The sequence below is a fragment of the Chelonia mydas genome, chromosome 2 (genome assembly GCF_015237465.2).
Source record: "Chelonia mydas isolate rCheMyd1 chromosome 2, rCheMyd1.pri.v2, whole genome shotgun sequence".
NCBI classification, from domain to species: domain Eukaryota; kingdom Metazoa; phylum Chordata; order Testudines; family Cheloniidae; genus Chelonia; species Chelonia mydas.
The window spans coordinates 218,475,204-218,499,083 of NC_057850.1; the positions used below are offsets into that span (position 1 = coordinate 218,475,204).

General features: G+C 42.4%; 1 protein-coding gene across 5 annotated transcripts in view; it reads right to left on the reverse strand.

Moving 5' to 3' along the window:
* The window catches only part of CDK14 (cyclin dependent kinase 14), a 505,722-nt gene that overhangs the window by 325,397 nt on the left and 156,445 nt on the right, over positions 1-23,880 (reverse strand). For 4 of the 5 annotated variants that reach the window (XM_037890727.2, XM_043541222.1, XM_037890728.2 and 1 more), the window contains one exon: positions 14,862-14,956. The exons of the other annotated variant lie outside the window; for it this stretch is intronic. In XM_037890727.2, the coding sequence (XP_037746655.1) occupies positions 14,862-14,956 (95 nt within the window). The remainder of the gene's footprint in view (positions 1-14,861; positions 14,957-23,880) is intronic. 5 annotated transcript variants of the gene reach the window in all.

Below are 23,880 nucleotides of genomic sequence, written 5' to 3' on the forward strand. Positions count from 1 at the left end.
AATGGTGTTGTGCACCACAACTGGATTTAGGATAGATTTGCCCCATCTTGGTTTAGGAAGAGGAATTTTATGGTGAGTGCGTTGGGGAGGATTTTGTGGATTGATCTGTTAGAGTTCTATGTTTTTATAATATTTTATGTGTACATGGAGGTATAGACAGATGCCCTTTTAGTAAAGTGAATTAAATAGTAGCAACAAGCAAGAGTAAGCGTAGAGGATAGAGATACAGAAGCCACAGGCATGCCAGTGGGATTCTTCACAAAGCATATCCAGGGATGTGTGGCAAGACAACGAACTGCAGATGCAGATCATGTTGCTTTGAGACTTGTTTTTGAATCCCCCACCGAGTACATGTACGTGACTATACAGAAGAGGAGCAAAACCCACAGCAGTCACAAGTATGCCAATAGAGAGAGCAAAGTAAGGCTACTCCTCCCCAAGTCCTCTCTAAGTATTTTCTGCAGAATGGGCAACATACCTAACCTTCTACCTTTCAAGGGGCTTGACTGGGACACTTTTCTATCCTCTGCTCCTGGGTCATTTATAGCTCTGGAGTGTTGCACCAGAATGCCTGTCACTGGTTTAGTACGATCCCATTTACCCACCCCAACAAATTGCGTATCTGCCCCAGATGTGGAGAAGAGTCAATAGTAGAAAGAACACAGCCACATTTTCAAAGTAAGATGACCTCTTCTAAAATTTCCATGTATGTAGATTACAAAGGAAGATATCAGAGAAAGCATTTCTTGTGCTAATCTGTATTTTCAGTCAAATACAATCAAACAGTAATATTTTCGAAAAGTATCAACGCTTCTTCAGTGACTTAAGACCAACTGACAGTCAATAGGCCTTGAGCACTTGTGGCTGATTAGAAGCAAAACTGACAAATGATCACAACATTAGTCACACAGAAACGAGATGACACCTGCATCATTCTTCTATGGTATTATCAGATCTATTAGCCTTATATCACAGGCTGTTTTTAGCAACATTCAACTCAGAGTTTCAGAGTAACAGCCGTGTTAGTCTGTATTCGCAAAAAGAAAAGGAGTACTTGTGGCACCTTAGAGACTAACCAATTTATTTGAGCATAAGCTTTCGTGAGCTACAGCTCACTTCATCGGATGCATACTGTGGAAAGTGTAGAAGATCTTTTATACACACAAAGCATGAAAAAATACCTCCCACCACCCCACTCTCCTGCTGGCAATAGCTTATCTAAAGTGATCACTCTCCTTACAATGTGTATGATAATCAAGTTGGGCCATTTCCAGCACAAATCCAGGTTTTCTCCCCCCCACCCCCCCCCCAAACCCACTCTCCTGCTGGTAATAGCTTATCTAAAGTGACCACTCTCCTTACAATGTGTATGATAATCAAGGTGGGCCATTTCCAGCACAAATCCAGGGTTTAACAAGAACGTCTGGGGGGGGGGAGGAGTAGGAAAAAACAAGGGGAAATAGGTTACCTTGCATAATGACTTAGCCACTCCCAGTCTCTATTCAAGCCTAAGTTAATTGTATCCAATTTGCAAATGAATTCCAATTCAACAGTTTCTCGTTGGAGTCTGGATTTGAAGTTTTTTTGTTGTAATATAGCAACTTTCATGTTTGTAATCGCGTGACCAGAGAGATTGAAGTGTTCTCCGACTGGTTTATGAATGTTATAATTCTTGACATCTGATTTGTGTCCATTTATTCTTTTACGTAGAGACTGTCCAGTTTGACCAATGTACATGGCAGAGGGGCATTGCTGGCACATGATGGCATATATCACATTGGTGGATGTGCAGATGAACGAGCCTCTGATAGTGTGGCTGATGTTATTAGGCCCTGTGATGGTGTCCCCTGAATAGATATGTGGGCACAGTTGGCAACGGGCTTTGTTGCAAGGATAGATTCCTGGATTAGTGGTTCTGTTGTGTGGTATGTGGTTGCTGGTGAGTATTTGCTTCAGGTTGGGGGGCTGTCTGTAGGCAAGGACTGGCCTGTCTCCCAGGATTTGTGAGAGTGTTGGGTCATCCTTCAGGATAGGTTGTAGATCCTTAATAATGCGTTGGAGGGGTTTTAGTTGGGGGCTGAAGGTGACGGCTAGTGGCGTTCTGTTATTTTCTTTGTTGGGCCTGTCCTGTAGTAGATGACTTCTGGGAACAGGACAGACGTTCTTGTTAAACCCTGGATTTGTGCTGGAAATGGCCCACCTTGATTATCATACACATTGTAAGGAGAGTGGTCACTTTAGATAAGCTATTGCCAGCAGGAGAGTGGGGTGGGGGGAGGTATTTTTTCATGCTTTGTGTGTATAAAAGACACTTTCCACAGTATGCATCCGATGAAGTGAGCTGTAGCTCACGAAAGCTTATGCTCAAATAAATTGGTTAGTCTCTAAGGTGCCACAAGTACTCCTTTTCTTTCAACTCAGAGTGGGATGCTAGATTCCAGCCAACATTTGGGGTAAGCAGGCTTCCAGATAGGACTTTATAAAGCAAACAATAAGTTAATTACCTGTAGAGACAAAAAGTAAGTGGTGAACATGCAGGACAGGAATCTCCAGCTCTGAGCGTGAAGACTAACATATGAACTCAGCGAAATATATTGACCTATTTCTACAAAAGCCAGTGGAGCAACAAATGGCTGTTCTGCTATTTCTACAGAAAATAATTACCCTCCCAAGCAGGTAGGTATGTCAACCAGTTTAATAGCAAGCTAGCTTGTGTGTTTGTCTCCTCTGTTCCTAAAACAATACCTTACAGCTACTTCACAATCCTTTGCGGCCTTGGATCAACAGTATCTAGTTTAAGGAAGGAGATATCAGTCATCCAACTAGCTCTTAACCTAATTTTGCTGAGTTACTGCCCTATCTCTGTGCAGTAATGTGTTTTAGCAGGAAGGCAAGGTTGGGCCTCACTGAGCCCTCTGTAAATTCCATGTTACAAATATGGGCACAGCTTTCCACAGTTGCCGATTTAGTATGCATGCTACCACAAATTTTAGTGAAGGAAGGGTATTAGCTAACTTTGCACTCTTATACAGTATGTAGATTTGCAGATTGTGAGCTTGGCCTTTGCTTTTTTATTATTAAATTCTCCTCACCATTTTAGAATCAGGACAAGAATTTAAAGGGGAAAAAGGAGGTCATTTTAACAAGCAATATGGGGAAACCTGGAAAGTGTAAAATACTCTAGAGGCAAAAGTTGGGGGAAAAAATTAGTGCCTAAAACTAGGCTTTTAAGTCCATATTTAATTAAATAACTGACCTAATTTTCAGCTATGCTGTGCTTCCAGCAACTCCCACTGAAGTTTACAGATGAGGGTCAGGGAGCCGCTGAGTGCCCTGCACTTCGTGAATCCAAAACTTATACTAAAGAGCAAAATTAGTGAAGGGCTTTATCTCTGAAAAGGCAAAAGATGACAACTAAGGAACCTGAAAAGCCAAAGAAACCACACTGCTTCAGCCAATCTCTTAACACAGGGTCACAGGCTACTAAATTCACTACAATCTGAGCAAATTTTCTCCATATACGAAGGAATTTGTCCCAGAATGTTGAGTTTCTTAAAAAAATTCTAAGGTTGACTTTTAAATCAGAGCTGCAGGAGGCTGGAAACTTGAAGTCATCTCAGGAATCTTATGTTGGGCTCCTCTTTTGTCAGTGTTAATAATGGCATCCCAGCCACCCCATGCAGGGTCAGAAAACCCATTTGTAATTAAAGTCTCAAGCTTTTGGGAGGTGCATACTGATAACTTAGAATGCAATGTGTCTGCAGAGTTCAAGTAGCGTTTTTAAAGTTTGTGGTTCCACAACGTATTTCGTATATTTAATAAGTGTATATTAACACACAATGCAATAATGCACTTCTTGTATTTTGCTCCATCTCTGCAAAAACTGGGGAAGAAAATTTGACCTGGATTATTGCTCCCAGGTGCTGCACTGAAGAACAGATGCAGTCATTTCATGTAGGCCACAATCCTGCAATGAGCTCTATGTGGGTGGGCCCTGTGCCCTCAATAAAAGCAGCAGTGCTCCTCATGGGCGCAGGGTCCACCCACACAGAGCTCATTACAGGATGGGAACCATAGAGAGGATGGATATGAGAATGATTTACACTGGAAAACCGGGGGGACAAAGACAGTGGACCCTAAGGGGGGGGTGGGGGCTGTGCAAAGTCGAATGAATGACTGAGAACCTGAAGGCTGGGGTCCATCCAATGAAAGGGGATCCCAGGAGTACCTGTAGCTCAGTGAAAGAAAACTGCCTGGGCCTGGGGCATTCTTATTGTTAGAAAGAGAGACTCAGGGATGCCAGTAATTGGACTGGGGGAGAGCAAAGAGGATTGGGACTTTCCTAAAGACGGCAAAAGAAGCAGGTGAGAACACCCCACTTCGGGAGGTTTTTCAAAAGGTAGTGGGGGGACAAGAAGGAGTTGGTTTCAAAATAAAAACGCTTATATTGACAGAGGACTTGAAAAGTGGGGAGAATTTTATAATTTTTAAAACATGAAAGAACTGGTGGGGGGGAAGGATCAAGAAGCAAGTAACAAAAAGAAAATGAAAACCGCATGGAGAGTAGAGATGCAACAAATTACATGACTTTTTTGTTTACAGATAAGCAGCACTCACTCTACTCAAGAGAGCAGTCTGAAAACTCAGTGTGAGAAGCAATATACTTGAATATACTGTCACACCTATAGGCTTTGTTCCCATTTAACTGGCATTTCTGAGCCTCTTGCTATAGACATCTTTGCTGAAAAATGCTGGGAGCTGTAACACTAGCAGTATGGATGCACAACAGAACAGAAATACAACCCACAATATTAGATTGGGTCTTACTGAAGGACTGAAAGCATAATCTTCACCAATCTCCTTAAGAGGCAATTGCCATAGTGTACATTGTTTCCCAAATCTCTTCCCACCCCCAAAAATCCTGTTCCCCACCCCCCTCCCCCCCTTTTTTTTTTTTGGTTATTGTCGATGCTCCATTTCAACAGCCACCCCTGAGAGGTGTGGTGTGATAACTCAACTGCCATTATGTGGGGACTGTTGATAGAAGTAACTTTTTGATGGCGACCAAGGTACTTTGTACGTATCCAGTTAGATGATTCGAAGACATAACTATTACACCTACTATTCAGCAGCTATCCGAGGAATGCTGAGAGAGGAGCAGCTTGCATGCTTTCCTTGGATGTACATTTTCAAAGGGTTTAGCCAATGTAGGCATTCAACTCTTATTAAAAGTTAGAGGGAGCGATGTGGCTGAAGCCCAGCACATTACTTACTCTGAAATTTGACTCCAAAATAGCTCACTTAAGGATGCACTGAGTATCTGCCAACCCACTGAATAGTGGTCTTAGTCCTCAACTGCACCTATTTTTTATGACTAGCCATCATAAAAATGGAGGAAATCATTTTCAGCATTACCATTTTAACCCAAAACTTGGTCCCAATCAAGGTGAGATATTAAAACAGCAGAATGTCACCTTAAAGGCAAAGAAAAGAGTGTTTGAACATTTTAAAGTCATACATACCTGTAAGGTTATGGCTAACTGAGCTAAACTAATGACTTGTGGGGTGGAAAGCTACAACTCCATGCTCCTCCTAAACCTTCTCTACTTTGCCTATCTTCTGTTATTATTGATAACACTGTCATTCTTCCTGTGGCCAGGCCCCATAACCTGGGAGTCATCTTTCACTCCTCCCTCTCCTTTTCACACAGACACTTTTCCTTAATGTTTGCCACTCACACCACAAAATGTAGGTCTTGATCTTGAAAAAGTTTTATACATGGGAGTAATCCAGGGGCTGCTCATGTGTGTAACATTATGTATGTAATTTTTCCAATATCAGGTCTTAGATTATAAGTGCATTGCAGAAACAACTGTGTCTTCCTATTTAGTCTGTAAAGTCCTTAGCACGGTCTTGGATGCTGGAATAATAGACTTTAGAAAGCGTTTGAGCCAACAGTGCAATGTCAAATACAAAATTTACCAGAGAAAGGTGATCTGCATTAGTTTGCTTCATGCTAGAACCTCAGCTTCAGGTTCGTAAAACTCAAATTTATTTTCAAGCGTGGTTAAACTGTCTTGCCTTTTAATTTAAAAAAAAACAAAAACATAAGAATGGCCATACCTGGTCAGACCAATGGTCCATCTAGTCCAGTCTCCTGTCTTCCAACAGTGGCTGGTGCCAGATGCTTCAGAGAAAGTGAACAGAACTGGCAATTTATCAAGTGATCCATTCTCCTGTCATCCAGTCCCAGCTTCTAGCAGTCACAGGTTTACGGACACTCAGAGCATGGAGTTGCCTTCCTGACCATCTTGGCTACTGGCCATTGGTAGGTAAGTTCATGGAGGATAGGTCCAAAACTTTTTTGAACCTAGTTATACTTTTGGCCTTCACAAAATCCACTGTCAACGAGTTTGACAGGTTGACTGTGCGTTGTGTGAACAAGTACTTCCTTATGTTTGTTTTAAACCTGCTGCCTCAATTTCCTTGGATGACCCCTGGTTCTTGTGTTATGTGAAAGGGTAAATAACATCCTTAATTCCACTGTCTCTACACATGACTTTAGAGACCTCTCATGTATTCCCCCTTCTCTCTTCTAAGCTGAACACTCCCAATTTTTTACACTCTCCTCCTATGGAAGCTGTTCCATCCCCCCGAATCATTTTTGTTCCCTTCACTGTACTTTTTCCAATTCTAAGATATCTTTTTTCAGATGGGGCAACCAGAACTGCATGTAATATTCAAGGTGTGCCATGTATTTATACAGTGCATTATAATATAGTTTCTGTCTTATTATTTATCCCTTTCCTAATGGTTCCTAACATTCTGTTAGCTCTTTTAACTGCTGCTACTATTTTCAGATGACTGTCTACAATGACTTCAAGATCTCTTTCTTGAGTTCTAACAGCTAATCTAGACCCCACATTTTGTATGTATAGAATCATAGAATAGTAGGATTGGAAGGGACCTTGAGAGGTCATCTAGCCCAGTCCCGTGCCCTCTTGGCAGAATTAAGTATTATCTAGACCATCCCTGACAGGTGTTTGTCTAACCTGCTCTTAAAAATCTCCAATGACAAAGATTCCACAACCTCCCGAGGCAATTTATTCCACTGCTGAACCAGCCTGACAATTAGGAAGTTTTTCCTAATGTCTCACCTAAACTGCCATTGCTGCAATTTAAGCCCATTGCCTCTTGTCCTATCGTAGGAGGACAATTTACCTCCCGCTCTTTGTAACAACCTTTTACAGACTTGAAAACTATTATGCCCCCTCTCAGTCTTCTCGGCTCCAGACTAAACAAACCCAGTTTTTCTAGGTCATGTTTTCTAGACCTTTAATCAGTTTTGTTTCCCTTCTCTGGGCTTTCTTCAATTTGTCTGTATCTTTCCTGAAATGTGGCACCCAGAACTGGACCCAATAGTCCAGTTGAGGCCTAATCAGCACAGAATGAGTGAAAGAATTAATTTTTGTGTCTTGCTTACAACATGCCTCCTAATACATCCCAGAATTATGTTTGTTTTTTTGCAACAGTGTTACACTGTTGACTCATACTTAGCTTGTGATCCACTATGATCCCCACATCCCTTTTTGCAATCCTCCTGCCTAGACAGTCATTTTCCATTTTGTATGTGTGTAACTGATTATTCCTTCCTAAGTGGAGTACATTGCATTTATCCTTATTGACTTTCATCCTATTTACTTCAGCCTATTTCTCCAGTTTGTCCAGATCATTTTGAATTTTAATCCTATCTTCCAAAGCACTTGCAATCCCTCTCAGTTTGATATCGTCCACAAATTGTATAAGTGTACCCTAGGCCATTATCTAAGTCATTGATGAAAATACAGTATTGTTGGGATTATGTTTACCAATGTGCATTACTTCGCATTTATCAACATTGAATTTCATCTGCCATTTTATTTCTCGGTCACCTAGTTTTGTGAGATCCCTTTGTAACTCTTTGCAGTCTACATTGAATTTAACTATTTTGAGTAATTTTGTATTGTCTACAGACTTTGCCACCTCATTGTTTATCCCTTTTTCCAGATCATTTATGAATATGTTAAACAGCACTGGTCCCAGTACAGATTCTTGGGGTATCCAGTTATTTATCTCTTTCCATTGTGAAAGCTAACCATTTATACCTACGTTTGTTTCCTGTCTTTTGAACAGTTATTGATCCATGTGAGGACCTTCCCTCTTACTCCATGAGAGCTTAAGAACCTATGATGAGCGAACTTGTCAAAGGCCTTCTGAAAGTCCAAATATATTATATCTACTGGATCACCCTTGCCTACATGTGTGTTGGCGCCCTCAGTGAATGCTAATAGATTGATGAAGCATGATTTCTCATAACAAAAGCCATGTTGCCTCTTCCCCAACATACTGTGTCATCTATGTATCTGATAATTCTATTCTTTACTGTAGTTTCAACCTGTTTGTCTCGTACTAAAGTTAGGCTTACTGGCCTGTTATGCCAGGATCGCCTCTGAAGCCCTTTTTAAAAATCAGCATCACATTGGTTATCTGCCAGTCATTTGGCACAGAGGCTGATTTAAGTCGAAGGTTACATACTACAATTAGTGTTCTGCAATTTCATATGCGAGTTCCTTCAGAATTCTAATGTGAATACCATCAGGTCCTCGTGATTTATTACTGCTTAATTTATCAATTTGTTCCAAAACCTCCTCTATTGACTCCTCAGTCTGGGACAGTTCCTCAGATATGTCACATGAAAAGAATGGCTTAGATGTGGGAATTGCCTTCACATCCTTTGCAGTGAAGACCAATGCATAGAATTAATTTAACTTCTCCACAATGACCTTGTCTTCCTTGGATGCTCCTTTAGCACCTTGATCATACAGTGGTCCCACTGATTGTTTAGCGGTCTTCCCACTTCTGATGGACTTACAAAAAAATTTTTGCCATTAATTTTTAAGTCTCTTGCTAGTTGCTCTTGAAATTCTTTTTTGGCCTTCCTGTTGCACTTGACTTGCCAGAGTTTATGCTTCTTTCTACTTTCCTCATTAGGATTTGACTTCCAATTTTTAAAAGACGTCTTTTTGCCCCTAATTGCCTCTTTTACTGTGTTTAGCCATGGTGGTGGTGGTGGGTTTTTTGGTCCTTTCATTGTTTTTTTAATAGTTTATTATTATTATTATTATGGTGTTTTTAAAAAGTTGCCATGTAGTTTGCAGACTACAGTTTGCAGACATTTCAGACATTTGCAGACATTTCACTCTTCTGACAGTTTCTTTTAATTTTTGTTTAACTAGCCTCTTCATTTTTTGTGTAATTCCCTTTGTTGAAGTTAAATGCTAGTGTAGTGGGTTTCTTTGGTATTTTCCTCCCTTACAAGGATCTTATATTTAATCACACTATGGTCACTGTTACTTAGTGGTTCAGTTATATTCACCTCGTGAACTTGATCTTGTGCTCCACGTATGACTAAATCAAGAATTTCTTCTCCCATTGTGGATTTCATGACTAGCTGCTTCAAGAAGCAGTCATTAATGTGTCTAGAAATTTTATCTCTGCCTCTCAGCCTGAGGTGACATGTTCTCAAGCAATCTGGGTATAACCGAAATCCCCATTATTGTTGGGTTTTCTGGTTTTGTACCCTCTCTAGTCTCCCTGAGCATTTCACAGTCACGGTCACCATCCTGATCAGGTAGTCAGTAGTATATTCCTACGATTATACTTTTATGATTCAACCACAGAGATTCTATAGTACAGTTTGATTCATTTAAGGCTTTTACTATATTTGCCTGTATGCTTTCTTTCACATATAGTGGCACTCCCCCTACAGCACAATATACTCTGTCATTCCTATAGATTTCATACCTTGGTATTACTGTGTCCCATTGATCATCAACTTTCAACCAAGTTTCTGTGATGCCTATTATATTAATAACCTCCTTTTATACCAGCCACTCAAATTTCAGTATCTTGAACCAGATGTGCTCCATTGGTCTTTGGGTAATCAAAAAACTGACAAACTGGGTCAGACCAATGGCCCATCTACCCCATTATCCTGCCTCAAACAGTAACCAGTATCAGAGCTTCAGGGGAAGTGTATAGAACACGGCAGCTGAAATGATCCATCCATCTTCCCCTCCAGATTTCTGGCAGTCGGAGGTATAGGGTTGCCACAAGCTTGAGGTTGTATCCTTGACCATCTTGGCTAATAGCTAGTGTCCTACCAAATTCATGGTTCGCTTTGATCAATTTCATGGCCCCAGGGTCTTAAAATCAGTCAATTTCACAATTTCAGATGTTTATATCTGAAATGTCATGGTGTAGTAACCATGGGGACCCTGATCCAAAAGGGGATCATGGGGGTGGGGTCCTAAAGCTCTTGTAAGGGGGTTGCAGGATTGCCATACTCACTTCTATGCTGCCTTCAGAGCCCAGCTGCGGAGTGTCCTGCAGCTGGAGGTAGGTCCGATCTCCCCAGTGCTGCTTGGAGTGCCACAGCCAGGGGCTCTTAGCTGTTAATAAGGGCCGGGGCCTCGGACAATTTGAAAAATGGGTGCCCCAGCCATGGCAGGAGTCACAGGGTGGAAGCCCCGATCCCTGGCTGGAGCCATAGGGGTGGAGGGGAAGGGCCAGCAGCCCCAAGCCAGGCCCCCCTGAGACTGGGCAGGAGCTCCAGGGGCTGGAGCTGCAGAGGGTGGCAGCCCCAGCCCAGGTCTCTGAACCCAGGTCTCTGAGCCCAGGCAGGAGCCGCAGGGGGATGGAAGCCCTGAGTCCCGGCTGGAGTCCAGGCCCCCGCAATCCAAGCAGCAGCCCCAAGCTCGAATGCCCAGAGTCCAGGCAGGAGCTGCAGGGGGTGGAAGACCAAGCCCCGGCAGGAGCCTGGGCACCTCCCAGCCCTGGCAGGAGCCATGGGGGGCAAAGCAGCAGCCTGGGCATAAGCCAGGTGGGAGAGGGAACAGTAGCCCCAGAGCTCAGGCACCCCAAGCCCTGGCAGGAGTTGTGTGTGGGCAGGGGCGGAAGCCCCGGAACTAGAGTGCCCCAAGCTCCGGCAAGAGCCACTGGGGAAGCAGTCCAGAGCCCAGCTCTGGAGCTGCTGCAGCACAGGGTGGTACACACTCACTTCTGTGCTGCCTGTGGGGGAAGGTCTGATCTCTCCCCATAACAGCTGTGCAGGGAAAGGATAAGTCCTGTCTCATCCCAGCCCGGCTGAGATTGCGGAGATCAGATTTCACGGGGAAGGTCTTATTTCACGGTCCGTGACATGTTTTTTACGGCCGTGAAATTGGTATGGCCCTACTGACCTATCCTCCATGAACTTATCTAGTCCTTTTTCTTGAACTGGAGCTTTAAAAAGTTCATCTCTCAAATAGGCATGAACAGATTCACTTTACACCCCCATACAGAAATTTAAATTGGCACTGGGACAGGATCCCCAACACCTTTTATGTGAATGTGTGAAACAGTGCGACATGATACACAGATGAAAAAGTAAGCAGGCTTCATTTCTAATGGAACACCACTGGATTTTGAAATGAAACAACAGATGGGAAGCGGATTCTTCACAGATTTTAAAAGGTCCACGAGCTACAGCACTGCTTTTTTTAAACCATGGAATGGAACAAACTTGAATTAGGGGTGTATAAGTGGGATGTGCATACATCACTAAGTCAATTTGTTGTTCAATCCATAGAGCACCAAGTTACTGGAGCAGGAATCATTATGGATTGTCCTCTAGCAAGAGACTAGAACTGGAACATAAAGAAAAGCACAAACAAGTTTGTTTACACTTGCAGGAGATAATGCTGCCCGCTTCTTGTTTACAATGTCACCTGAAAGTGAGAACAGGCGTTCGCATGGCACTGTTGTAGCCGGTGTCACAAGCTATTTACATGCCAGATGCGCTAAGGATTCATATGTCCTTTCATGCTTCAACCACCATTCCAAGGGACATGCGCCCATGCTGATGATGGGTACTGCTCAATAACAAACCAAAGCAGTGCAGACCAAAGCATGTTCACTTTCATCATCTGAGTCAGATGTCATCAGCAGAAGGTTGATTTTCTTTTTTTTTTTTGGTGGTTTCCACATCAGAGTGTTGCTCTTTTAAGACTTCTGAAAACATGCTCCACACCTTGTCCCTCTCAGGTTTTGGAACATACTTCAGATTCTTAAATCTTGGGTCGAGTGCTGTAGCTATCTTTAGAAATCTCACATTGGTACCTTCTTTGCGTTTTGCCAAATCCACAGTGAAAATGTTCTTAAAACCAACAACATGTGCTGGGTCATCATCCGAGACTGATATAACATGATATATATGGCAGAATGCGGGTAAAAAACAAGCAGGAGACCTACAATTCTCCCCCAAGGAGTTCAGTCAAAAATGCAATTAACACATTTTTTTAACAAGCGTCATCAGCATGGAAGCATGTCCTCTGGAATGATGGCCGAAGCATGAAGGGATATACAAATGTTTAGCATATCTGCACTACAGTGTTTATCATTTTAACAATGCAAATATCTGTAGTAAAAATAATATAAAGTGAGTACTGTACACTTTGTATTCTATATTGTAATTTAAATAAATATATTTGAAAATGTAGAAAAATATCCAAAATATTTCATTTCAATTGGTATTCTATTGTTTAAACTGTGATTAATTTTTTTTAATCGCAATGTATTTTTTAATCATGATTAATTTTTTTGAGCTGATCACGTGAGTTAACTGCAATTAATCGACAGCCCTATTATTAACAAGTTCAGTTTAAAATTCATGATACTGATTCCGTAATTCAAATCTATTACTAATTTGCTGTTGATTACAATGGAGAAGCCATGAAGATTTGTTAAAAGTCCAATACAGCCCCCATTAAAATCAATGAAGTATTTCTAACAAATCTACAGGTCCACTCCATTACAACAAACAGAATATTTCTAACCAATCTGAGTTTATAAACACATTCACAGCTTATCACTGAATGAATAAGATTTTTTAAATTAATTTCAGATCACCTATATGGATTTAAGGGAACATGTCGGGCAAATATGTTTCTTTAGTTCAGATTAACTGGAAATCAATTTGTAGGATATAATTATAGCCAGACACTCATTTTAAGGCTATGATTTTACTGGGTATTTTGGGTGATAAGCCACAAGGCTGAAACTTATGTGATTTCCTATATTACTAGAACCCCAAGAGAAAAGTAAGTTTATTCTATTTACTGATAATATGTCTGGTATTTATTAAGGCATGTAATTAAACAGTTAGTAATATACAGTAACTGCACTTCCTTGAATGAAATTTAGATCTTTTGTTATTTCTTTAGACTGTGACAGGATTCTAATACTTAATGGATAAACAGCAAAATTTCTACTGCCTGATAGGGAAGAAAAAGCTGGGTCTCCTCTTAGCGATTACGTCACAAGGAATATACTTAGTAAGTGCATACTTATTTTATGTTTAGAAATAATTCTTTGCTACTCAAGCCAGTCAAAAGTTTTTGTTCCTGTTAGTCTAAAAGCTATTGAGAGATGACATCAGCCTCATTTTGATTCTCTACAAAAAAATGTATCTATTCACTGCAAGATTAATTTTGCACTATTTGCAGTACTACATATTCCATGAAATTAGGCATACAATGTTAACATATCTGCTGTCTTCTTCCTTTCAGTAGTCATTCTGTCATCTGAACTAAATGAAACCGAGGCTCCTCTCTGATGGGAAACACTGGGGCTTGATTGCATGGAGTAGCAACGCTCACTAGCGGGGTGCGATTTCTGAAGCACACCAGCCTGTTGCATGCTACACTGATCCATGTAGACCCTGTTGAAGTGATCTAAAAGTTCCCTAGAGTGCATTAATTTAGCTGTTTTAGTTGGTACACTTTAGAAATCATACCTTCAGTGCACATTGCTGCTCTATATAGACAAGCCCAAAATGTCCTTTCTCTACGACACATTGGAATAAGGTTCTTCTCAGAGATGCACAAATGTACCAGGCCCCTTCAAGGAGCTGCTTTATTAGTAGTATTATAAAAAATTCACGTATACATACTATAATAAGTTAATGCACTACTTCAGGGTAAGATACGATCCCTGACAAAAACTGAACTGGAACAAATAATAATGAATGTAGTTATAGTGGTTGAATTCAAAATGCTTTTAGCATTATTCACAATCAAACCAAATTTACTGTCCCAAGAGGATTCTTTTCCTCAGCTATTGCTTCAAATACCATGCACTGGTAAATATTGGGTAAATGGGTAAATTGGGTAAAAATAAATGGATAAATATTACCTGGGTAAATATCACCTGTGAAAATATTACCTTGATTTTTGAGGGTGGGTTTCTATATCGTAAAAAATCTGCTTTTGTGAATGAACTGACAACAGTGCAAAATTATGTTAGGTCACATTATGCTATCTCAGCCCCAAAAAACTATAGAACAACAAAAAATAAAACTACAATATTTGTTTACCATTGTTCTAAGCAACTCAGAAGACATCACATTCAATGGAAGGTTTTCTAAATGCTCTTAACTAACAAGCTGAAATACTTGGAAGGATTGATTTTTCATGTGTATATTGAGAAAATACTGAAGGAGTAACTCGTTGACCGATATAACGAAGTGTACAAGATTCTGAGATCCTATTTAAGAAAATAACAATGCAGAGCTATATTAAAATGTCCTAGCACAGAGGTACTATAATATCTTACATTACAATCCTTCACTCAGATCAGTGCAAGAGGACCTGTAGATTAGCACTGAAGACGATGGCATTGCACATGAATGCATCGATTCTGCATCCAATTGCAGGATCATGGCCCATGTATATAAAATGTTTGCCAACCCTTTCCCCATATTTAATAATAATAAACCCACTTACTTGCTTTTCCCTTTGTACACTGTAGCATATGATCCTTCCCCTAATTTTTCCAGTTTTTCGTAAGAGTCTGCTTTTCCAAACTTGGGGCTTGTAGGCTAAACAAAAATAAAGGATGGAACTTTCAGCATTAACACCAAAATTAACTGCTTTGATTCAACCATGAAAGACTAAACAACATTACTGAAACGGATGGAATTATGTCTGAATTTTTTTAATATTGGCTGCAAGAATCCAGCAGAACTAATGTAGAATGTTTAATAGGCTGCTCAAATAAACATCATTCAACACTCCAGATGGTGGTTACCTATTTCAACCATATTCTTGTATCAGTGGAGCCATCAAAAGGAGGCTTGTGTTTCATTTTTGGCATAGAAAACTTTATATGCAGAGGTGGATCATTTCCAACTAAACCAACCAATCTGTTTTAATAAATGTAATTCAAGATTCTAATCTTCTCTATAAAATGGGCATGGTAATCACATAGGCCTGCTTAGATGAAAACATGTAAAAAATACTGTCAGTGGCACTTAGGGCACTGAGCACCTCCCAGAAGATCTAAATATCTTATGGAATGGGCCCTCTAAGAGTGAATTTCACTTCTGAATTGATCCTAAAATTCTTTGGTTTGCATACAGAATCAAAGCATGCCTTTTAATGGTGTGTGTATGCAGTATGGCTTTTTATCATCTTTATTCTTAATGACTGCTGCCTGGGTTTCTATAACTGAATCAAGTTAACTACGGTACTTTGTTCAGTGAAAAAGCAAAAGGTCAGATTTTCAGTTAGTGCAATCAGACATAGCCCCCATTGGCTTTAGCAACAGCCCTAAGGAATCTGCCCTAAGCTTTTACACAAACCTAACAAAACTGACAATAACTAGAGCTGTGAAGAGTAGAGGTTCATACTGCACCTTTAAAAATATACTCTAAAATGATTAATTTGGAAGTGCTGAAAATAAGGAAAATTATGCAGAGGTCTCTGTCTTGTAAAATTGCACCGTTTATCTTCATTTTGTTAAACAGAGCCTACTCAGCAGGAGAATACCAAACAATGTTTCTCGCAATCTTCATTATTTCAGTACAATAGTCTATGAAAACAATGACGTACATAATTGTGTCACTTTGTAGACATGAATCTCTAATACATATGTGAAAGTATACACGTACATATGGAGAGAGAGAGAGAAAGTTATGGCATACATGAGGGTGCAAAGTGGCATAAATATTTCTGGTCAAAGAAAACCACTTTGTTTTTGCAGAAATTTTCAATTTCTGTTTTTGATTTTCAGTCCCGGATTCATTCTGGGTTCCTCCCTCTCTCTTCCTCTTATATTTTTCCAGTGCAAAAGAAGAAGAAGAAGAAAAAAGAGAGAGAAAGTGAGATTATGTTTAAACTATTCTCTCCCCCTCCCCCATTTTCCACTGGGGGAAGGGGAGAATAGGGAGGGGGAAAAACTAAAAACACAAAAATTAAGGACCAAAAACCTAAATTAAATGAAAATGTAATCACTGGAAGGAGAAGGATCCATCAGACAAGGTTCATCTGCTATCAGCTTGCTTCCAAGTGAGCCATTACCAACAGGTATGGATGTGTATTTGTTTGAGGGCAGCGAGAAAGTAGTCCACAATATAGTAGATTTGCAAAACTATCAAAAAAAACCAACCACCCACCTTTGAGGCTCCTCCATCACTAGATTTCCAAGCTATTCGGATATGATGAAGCTGGTTTACTGTGTTTTACTTTTCTTATATGTAGTTTGCCTATTTTCATGTTGAGATTTACTTGTTCCGTTGTTTTGGGATTTTTGTTTTGTTTTGTTTTTTGTTTTTGTTTGTTTTATAATACGACCAGTTGCCATAACGTAGAGGTCTTAAGAATCGCTATTGCTTTAGGGTTCTGATAGGTAATCCATTACCATAAAAATCAAATAATTATTCCCTCAACCACAGACTCACTTCCCCCTATTCCAGCTGTCAAAAATATTGGTTTAAAATCATAGCTATTTGATTCACTCCCCGCTTGGAAGCCTGCTGCATCCCCATTGAGAGTAGGCAGAGGATGAGAAGAGCTTGCATTGGGCAGGACTGGTAAGATGGCCAAAGGAAGAGCTCACTACTGACTATGCAGGAGAGGTGCCTGTGTTGACTGCCTCTGCCTGATGGGTACCTCTGCCACATGCATCAGCAGCTGTTGTGCTACAAACTCCAGCTTCATAGAAGCAGGATGGGCCTTGTCTCTCTTACTGTGCAGTCACAACTCCCAGTTGGTCCAGTGCGTGGTCATGCTGAGAGAGAACAGCCCCAAAGCAACGAGAAAACTACTCAGTCACCATCTGTCCAGACCCAGCAGAAAGACCTGGCAGCTCTTCTCCCCTTTGCAGACCGTGATGCCTCAGTACCCCAGGTTGGCCCTCTGATCTAGCAAAAAGGGTGTCCTTTCAGTCCTCCTGAAGTGGCACAAGGCTCTGCATTGGATTCTGGATCCACAAGTTATCCCACCCAGTGGTCTAGCTTGGCTCTCTGATCTAGCTGGACCACTGGGTGGGATAACTTGTTGATCCAGAACCCAATGAGATCCTTGCCACTTCCAAAAGGTGGAACCAAAGTGTACACAGTCCAGGCAGTGTCAGACCCTACTGGTGTGTCTCCCCACAATACAGTGTAGGATGTTCTAGGCCAGGTGTTCAGGCACCTAAAGAGGCATATTGGTGCTTACTGGTATTTTCAAAAGCTGCTATCTGCATCTTTAGATACCTATATATCTTTAAAAACTGGCCCTTTAAGTTTTTCTGTTACTCCCTGTATTATCTTTCAAAAGCACAAACTGACAGAGGCTGCTGCTATGATACTTTAGCATGAAACTTGCAAACTAATCTGCAAGATATTTCAGAGACCACAAAAAACTTTGAAAAGTGATATTGAGAATGCACACCACATGACAATTAATCTTTGAAAAAATTCACCAATTGCTGATGCTAGCAGTTAATAATTTTGATTATTAAACGTGAAAATAAAATGGACACTAATTTACATTTCACAATTTCACATGGTACCTTTCTACATTTCACTCATCTTAGAAAATACAATATACTAGTCAGTTTAATTTTCTGGTTCTTAGTCAATAGCCTTGTATTGCAATGTCTGGGTTGAAAAGGCTGCAGAGGTTGATCTTCTAAAGAATTGAAACAATCTCTATTAATATTAAATTTTGTAAAATTTTGTTATAAGTTATAAATTTGGAGTCTAAATCATCTGAAATGCCATGTAAACTCTGAAATCCCAAATGTTTATATTTAAATACATTACTGCATACACAAAATTGCATTGGGTTTTTTTTCCTCCTTTCAGTACATCCAGTTTCATATGTCTATTTCTGAAATACTTTACAGAGCAAAATCCATAGCTATAGATCTTTCTATAAAATACAGGAAAGGCCACTCATTCCCATCTATTTAAAATTAGCCTTTGATTGTTACAGCAAATACCACCATTTTTAAAGTTAATAGTACGGTATATAAAAAAACTGAAGACCTTAAAACAGTTTATTCAATCCACAGCTTTCAAATGTTTAAAAATGATTTTTCTTTTTTGTTCAAAACCATGTTTCTTTTGATAAATCAGCTGCCACAAAACAGAGAACATGCAGATAAGAAACTGCAAGCCTTTTGGATGACGACAGAATATAAGTGATTTTGAACATATGTGTGGAGGCTGATTTCAATCCCTCCCAAGCATAAATTACAGTACTACAAAAAACACATGATGTTAATATGACGGTTGAATTTAGCCTGAAGTCACTTTCCTGTTCACATTTAAAACTAATTTAAAAAATTATTAACAGGTCCTATGACTTAGGTATGTGATAATAAAAGCAGAGGTTTTAAAAGAGATCTTTCATTATCTGGAAGATAATTTTATCTAGATGACAGCTACTCAAGCCCCTGAATATGACACTTGATTTCTCTTTGCTCAGGAGGTAGCAAGAAATGTGGTCAATGATGTGCAGAAGCCTTGTGGATATAGTTTTTTGAGAAAAGAAAAGCTTTCTTTGAAATATAAGCTTGACCCATAGGGGAAAAAACGGTTACTAGCCTTCCTGCTGTTCAAGATATGTTGCTCAGGTCCATTCCATGCTAGGTATGTGTGCGCAACATGCACAGCTGCTGGAGATTTTTCCCTCAGTGATATCCAGAGGACTGGCTGTAGAGCCAGCATAAGGGGTGCCACCGACTCCGCACCCTCTCAGTTCCTTCTTGCTGGCAACTCCAACAGAGGGGTAAGGAGGGTGGGTCATGTAATGGACAGGAGCAACACATCTTAAAAAACAAGTTACAAGAGGTAGGTAACTGATTTTTCTTCTTCAAGTGCTTGCTTATGTCCATTCCATTCTAGGTGACTCACAAGCAGTACTCCAGGAGGTGGGTGCAGAGTTCATGGATGTGCTGACTGCAACACCAATCTCCCAAGACGGGCATCATCACAGGCTTGCTGCACATAATGTGAAGGTATGAATCAATGACCATGTTGCAGCTCTGCAGATGACCTGGATTGGTACTTGTGTGAGGAACACTGCTGACGAAGCTTGGGCTCTCGTGGAATAAGTGGTCAAGATGGCTGGAGGCAGAACCTTCACCTGGTCGTAGCAAGCCCAGATACATGCAGTTATGCAGGACGAGATTCTTTGGGATGACACAGGCAGCCCTCTCGTCATTTCTGCTACTTCTACATTGTGTTGTATAGACTACTGGAAGGGCTTAGTCTTCTCAACATAGAAGGCGAGGGCCCACTTAACATCCAAAGTATGGAACCGACATTCCCCAGCAGTCTTGTGAGGTTTTGGAAAGAAGACAGGAAGAAAAAAATGTGCTGGTTGTTGTGGAATTGCGAAACCACCTTTGGTAGGAAGGCCGGAGGGGAATGCAGCTGGACTTGAATAACACTGTATAAGGGGGGTTTTGATGTCAAGGCTTTGATCTCAGAGACCCTTCTGGCCGAGGTGACTACCATCAGGAAGGCGACCTTCCAAGAGAGAAGCTGTATGGGGCAAGATGCTAACAGCTCAAAAGATGGCCCCCTGAGCCTCGACAGCACTAGGTTTAAGTCCATGGCGGAATTGGATCACAAACCTGAGGGTAGAGTCTTTCCAGGCCCTTGAAAAATCTGACCATCTTGTGGGAGAACACTGATCTGCCCTGCACTGGAGAGAGGAAGGTTGGGGTGGCTGCCAAGTGGACCTTAATAGAGGAGAGAAACAGATCTTGATGCTTTAGGTGGAGCAGATAGTTCAAGATAGACTGCAGAGAAGACCGGGATGGAGAGAGATTCAGTTTGGCCATGAAGATAGCCCCGGTGGAAGGTTTTCTGCTGCTTAGCAAGACTTGCCAGACTTGTTCCGAATACGGCTGCTTTTCAGGGTTCAGCCATGCAGCAATCATGCCATCAGGTGCAGGGATGTAAGGTTCGAATGAAGCAACCGGCTATGGTCTTGTGAAATCAAGTCTGGGTGGGATACAAGCATGGGTGGAGCTGCCACTGAAAGATCCAGAAGCATACTGAATCAATGCTGAAGAGACCATGTGGAGTTATCAGGAATAACCTTCACCTTGTCCCACCTGATTTTTAGGAGGAACTTGTGAACCAAGAGGATCAGTGGGAAGACGTATAGTAGGCAGTCTGCCCATGAGAGGAGGAAGGCATCGAAGAGGGAGCCCCTGCTGTGCCCGTTCACTGAATAGAACTGATGGCATTTCCTGTTCTGTCTGTGGCGAACAGGTCCACCTGGGGAGGCCCCCACTTCTGGAAGATGACACTGATGACCTCCGGATGAAGAGACCACTCACAGTGAGAGGCAAAGGACCTGCTGAGGCAATCCACTAATGTGTTTTGGGCTCTGGGGAAATGTGATGCTTCGAGGTGAATGGCGTGTTTCAAGCAGAAGTTCCCTGGCACAGGGCTGAAGATTGAGCCCCTCCCTGCTTGTTGAAGTAATTCACTGATGCAATGTTGTCCATCAAGACACGCACCACCTTGCCTGAGACCTGGGAAGGGACACCTGCAAGCCAAACATACTGCTCTGTGTTCCCTAACATTTATATGCAGGGAACGTTCCTCCTGGGACCAGAAGCCCTGAGATTGTTGAGGTGGGCTCTCTAATCCAGGTCTGATGCATCCAAAACTAAGGTTACGAACAGATGCAGGGCAGCAAAGGGTACTCCTTTCATTAAGGAACCTGGGTCTCTCCACCAAGTCAGCAAAGCGAGGACTGCCAGTGGAATCGTGAGTATTGAGTTTAAGTTGTGTCTGCTCAGGGAGTAGACTGACACTAGCCACATTTGTAGGGGTCTGAGGTATAGCCTTGCGTACTGCACCACATAGTTACATACTGCCATCTGACCCAACAGTTTGAGGCAAACCCGAGCGGTTGTTAGTGGGTGGGTCGTGACCTTGGAGATCAGGTCCAACATAGCTCGGAATCTGGCCTCTAGTAAGTAGGCCTTGGTCTGGGTCAAGTCAAGCACTGCCCCAAAGAACTCTATTCTCTGAACCGGGACCAAAGTTGACTTACGCTCATTTATCAATAGTCCCAGCACCTGAAAGGTGGCCTGTACTGTACTGATGCTGTGCTGGACCTGAGCCTGCCAGTGGCCTTTGATCAGCCAGCCGTCGAGCTACAGGTAGATATGGACACCTCAACGTCTGAAGAAGGCTGCTACCACCGCCATACACTTAATGAAGAGCCATGGGCTGCCAACAGGCCAAAGGGAAGTGCTGTGCATTGGTAGTAGTGTTCATCCACTACAAACCTCTCTTCTGGAGGGAGCCGCTACAGCCAGTATGTCAACTAGGCTCGGTGAAGACTCCTTTAGCTCCCCGACTTCCAGCCCCAAGTTTGCAGTGACCCTTTTCAGGAGTTCTTGATGGGCCCTGAAGTCATCTGGCAGTAGTAGGTTACTAGGGCCTGTGACCATCTCATCCGGGGATGACGAGGAAGAAGCCTGCACTGGAGGAGGGGCTGCCTCCTCTTCCTCAACCTGAACCACATCCATTGGGGCCATTTCTCAGACATTGGTACCAGAGTCAGGGTCCAGCGCCAGATGGGAAGAAACAGTGACTCACCTCTCGGACACCACCGAGCGTGAGCGGTGGGAAGGGGCGCCCTGTACTGGGAGAAACCCCCACGGGTTCCAACAATGCCACTGCATTAGCCAGTGGCCTGGTGGCCATGTGCCAGCCAAGGGGCCAGTACCGAAGTCCAGTGCATGGGCTGGGCACCAATATGATTTTGGTGGAAAGAAGGATTTTTTTTCAGACTCCGAATAGGATTCTTCCCTCAAAGACTATGGCAACGCAGTATCCGCTTCCACCTCCGGGCAGTGCCGGGGAAACGGTAACCACTGACGGGCCAGAGATCACTACATCGGGACCATGGAGGCTTTTCCCCTGAACAGTGCCACGGTGCTGCAATGGAGATCACCGCCCCTTGATCCCTTCTATCCCATCTATCCCGTCGCTTTGGTTAGCAGGGGGCCTTGAAGGGTCAGTGGGATCAGGAGGGACATCAGGTCCTTTGCAGCCGGAGTTTAAGGGGCCATAGGCACGAGGTCCCATGACTGCTCCCAGGAGTCAGAGGTGGGTCCTGGACTGGACGTGGTGCTCTAGGCAGAGCCACCAGAGCTAACAGTGACCTTCGTGGCCAAACAATCTCTCTCCATCCTGGTCTTCCCTGCAGTCTATCGTCATAGAATCACAGACAGCTGCAGCAGCACAGGAGCCAGCAAACAGAGCTGTAAACGGGGAGTTTGCATGGGAGTTTGCAAGGGGAGTTTGGGGGGAAAGACTAAAAGAGCCAGGCAGAGGAACAGACAAGCTAGCGAAGGGAGTGTGTGGTGTTTTGGTGCTCGTTGGGAGGGGGGTATTTTGTTATGGGAGGTGGTGTTTTGCTTTTGTTTGTTATTCCCAGACTAACAGGACTTAGGTGAGAAGGCTATGACAGATACAGAGGCAGCAGTGGAAGTGACCCAAGCAGTGAAGATGATTGGATGTGGAAGCTGCGGCATGTACATGATCCTGGAGGGGGTACCTGAAAAGAGTTTCCTCTGCATGAAGTGCCACCTGATAGAGCCGATGGAAGAAAAGATCTGAGGATTGGAGATGCAGGTGGAAACTCTGGCTGAGTTTAGAAGGGGGTTCAAGCAGATGATGGAGCAAAGACATGAGAAGGCTGAAGGGAGAAGCTCAGACTTGCAGATGGAAGCAGGACCAAAGAACTCTGAGGTGAGACTGCTGGGTGAGGAAAGTGGACAGTGGAAGTATGTGACTAAGAGAATTAGGTAGAGGAAAAGATGGGCTAGTGAAGGAGAAATAGAGCTCAGGAACAGGTTTGCGGAGTTGGAAAATGAAGACAGGGCACAGCAGGCACTGAAGGTCAGAAGGCAAGGAAGACGAGAAGAGCAGCTAGTCCTATAGGAAGAGGGGACGATAACGCTCAATGGAGATAACACTACCAAATATGAGCCCCAGGAGGACATGGGATGGATTGCAGGGAATTGCAAGGGACAATAGGCATTGAGAGGACTTGCAGCCAGGGGGAACAGGGGATAGACTGGAGAATCGCACCATCACCAGGAAAAGGCAGGTCTACATGATTGGGGACGCCTTATTGAGAAGAATAGACAGGCCTGTAACCAAAGCTGATTCAGAGAACAGAAGGGTGTGCTGTCTGCCTGGTGCTAAGATATGGGATGTGGACCTGAGGCTGAAGAGGATCCTAAAGGGAGCGGGAAAGAATCCATTGATTATCCTTCATGTGGGAACAAATGCTATGGCTAGATTCTCGCTGGAACATATCAAGGGAGACTATGCCAGGCTGGGGAAGACACTTAAGAAAATTGAGGCTCAGGTGATCTTCAGTGGGATTCTGCCTGTTCCTAGAGAAGGGCAACAAAGGTGTGACAAGATTAAGATGATCAACAGATAGCTCAGGCAGTGATGCTATAAGGAGGGCTTTGGGATGTATGGCC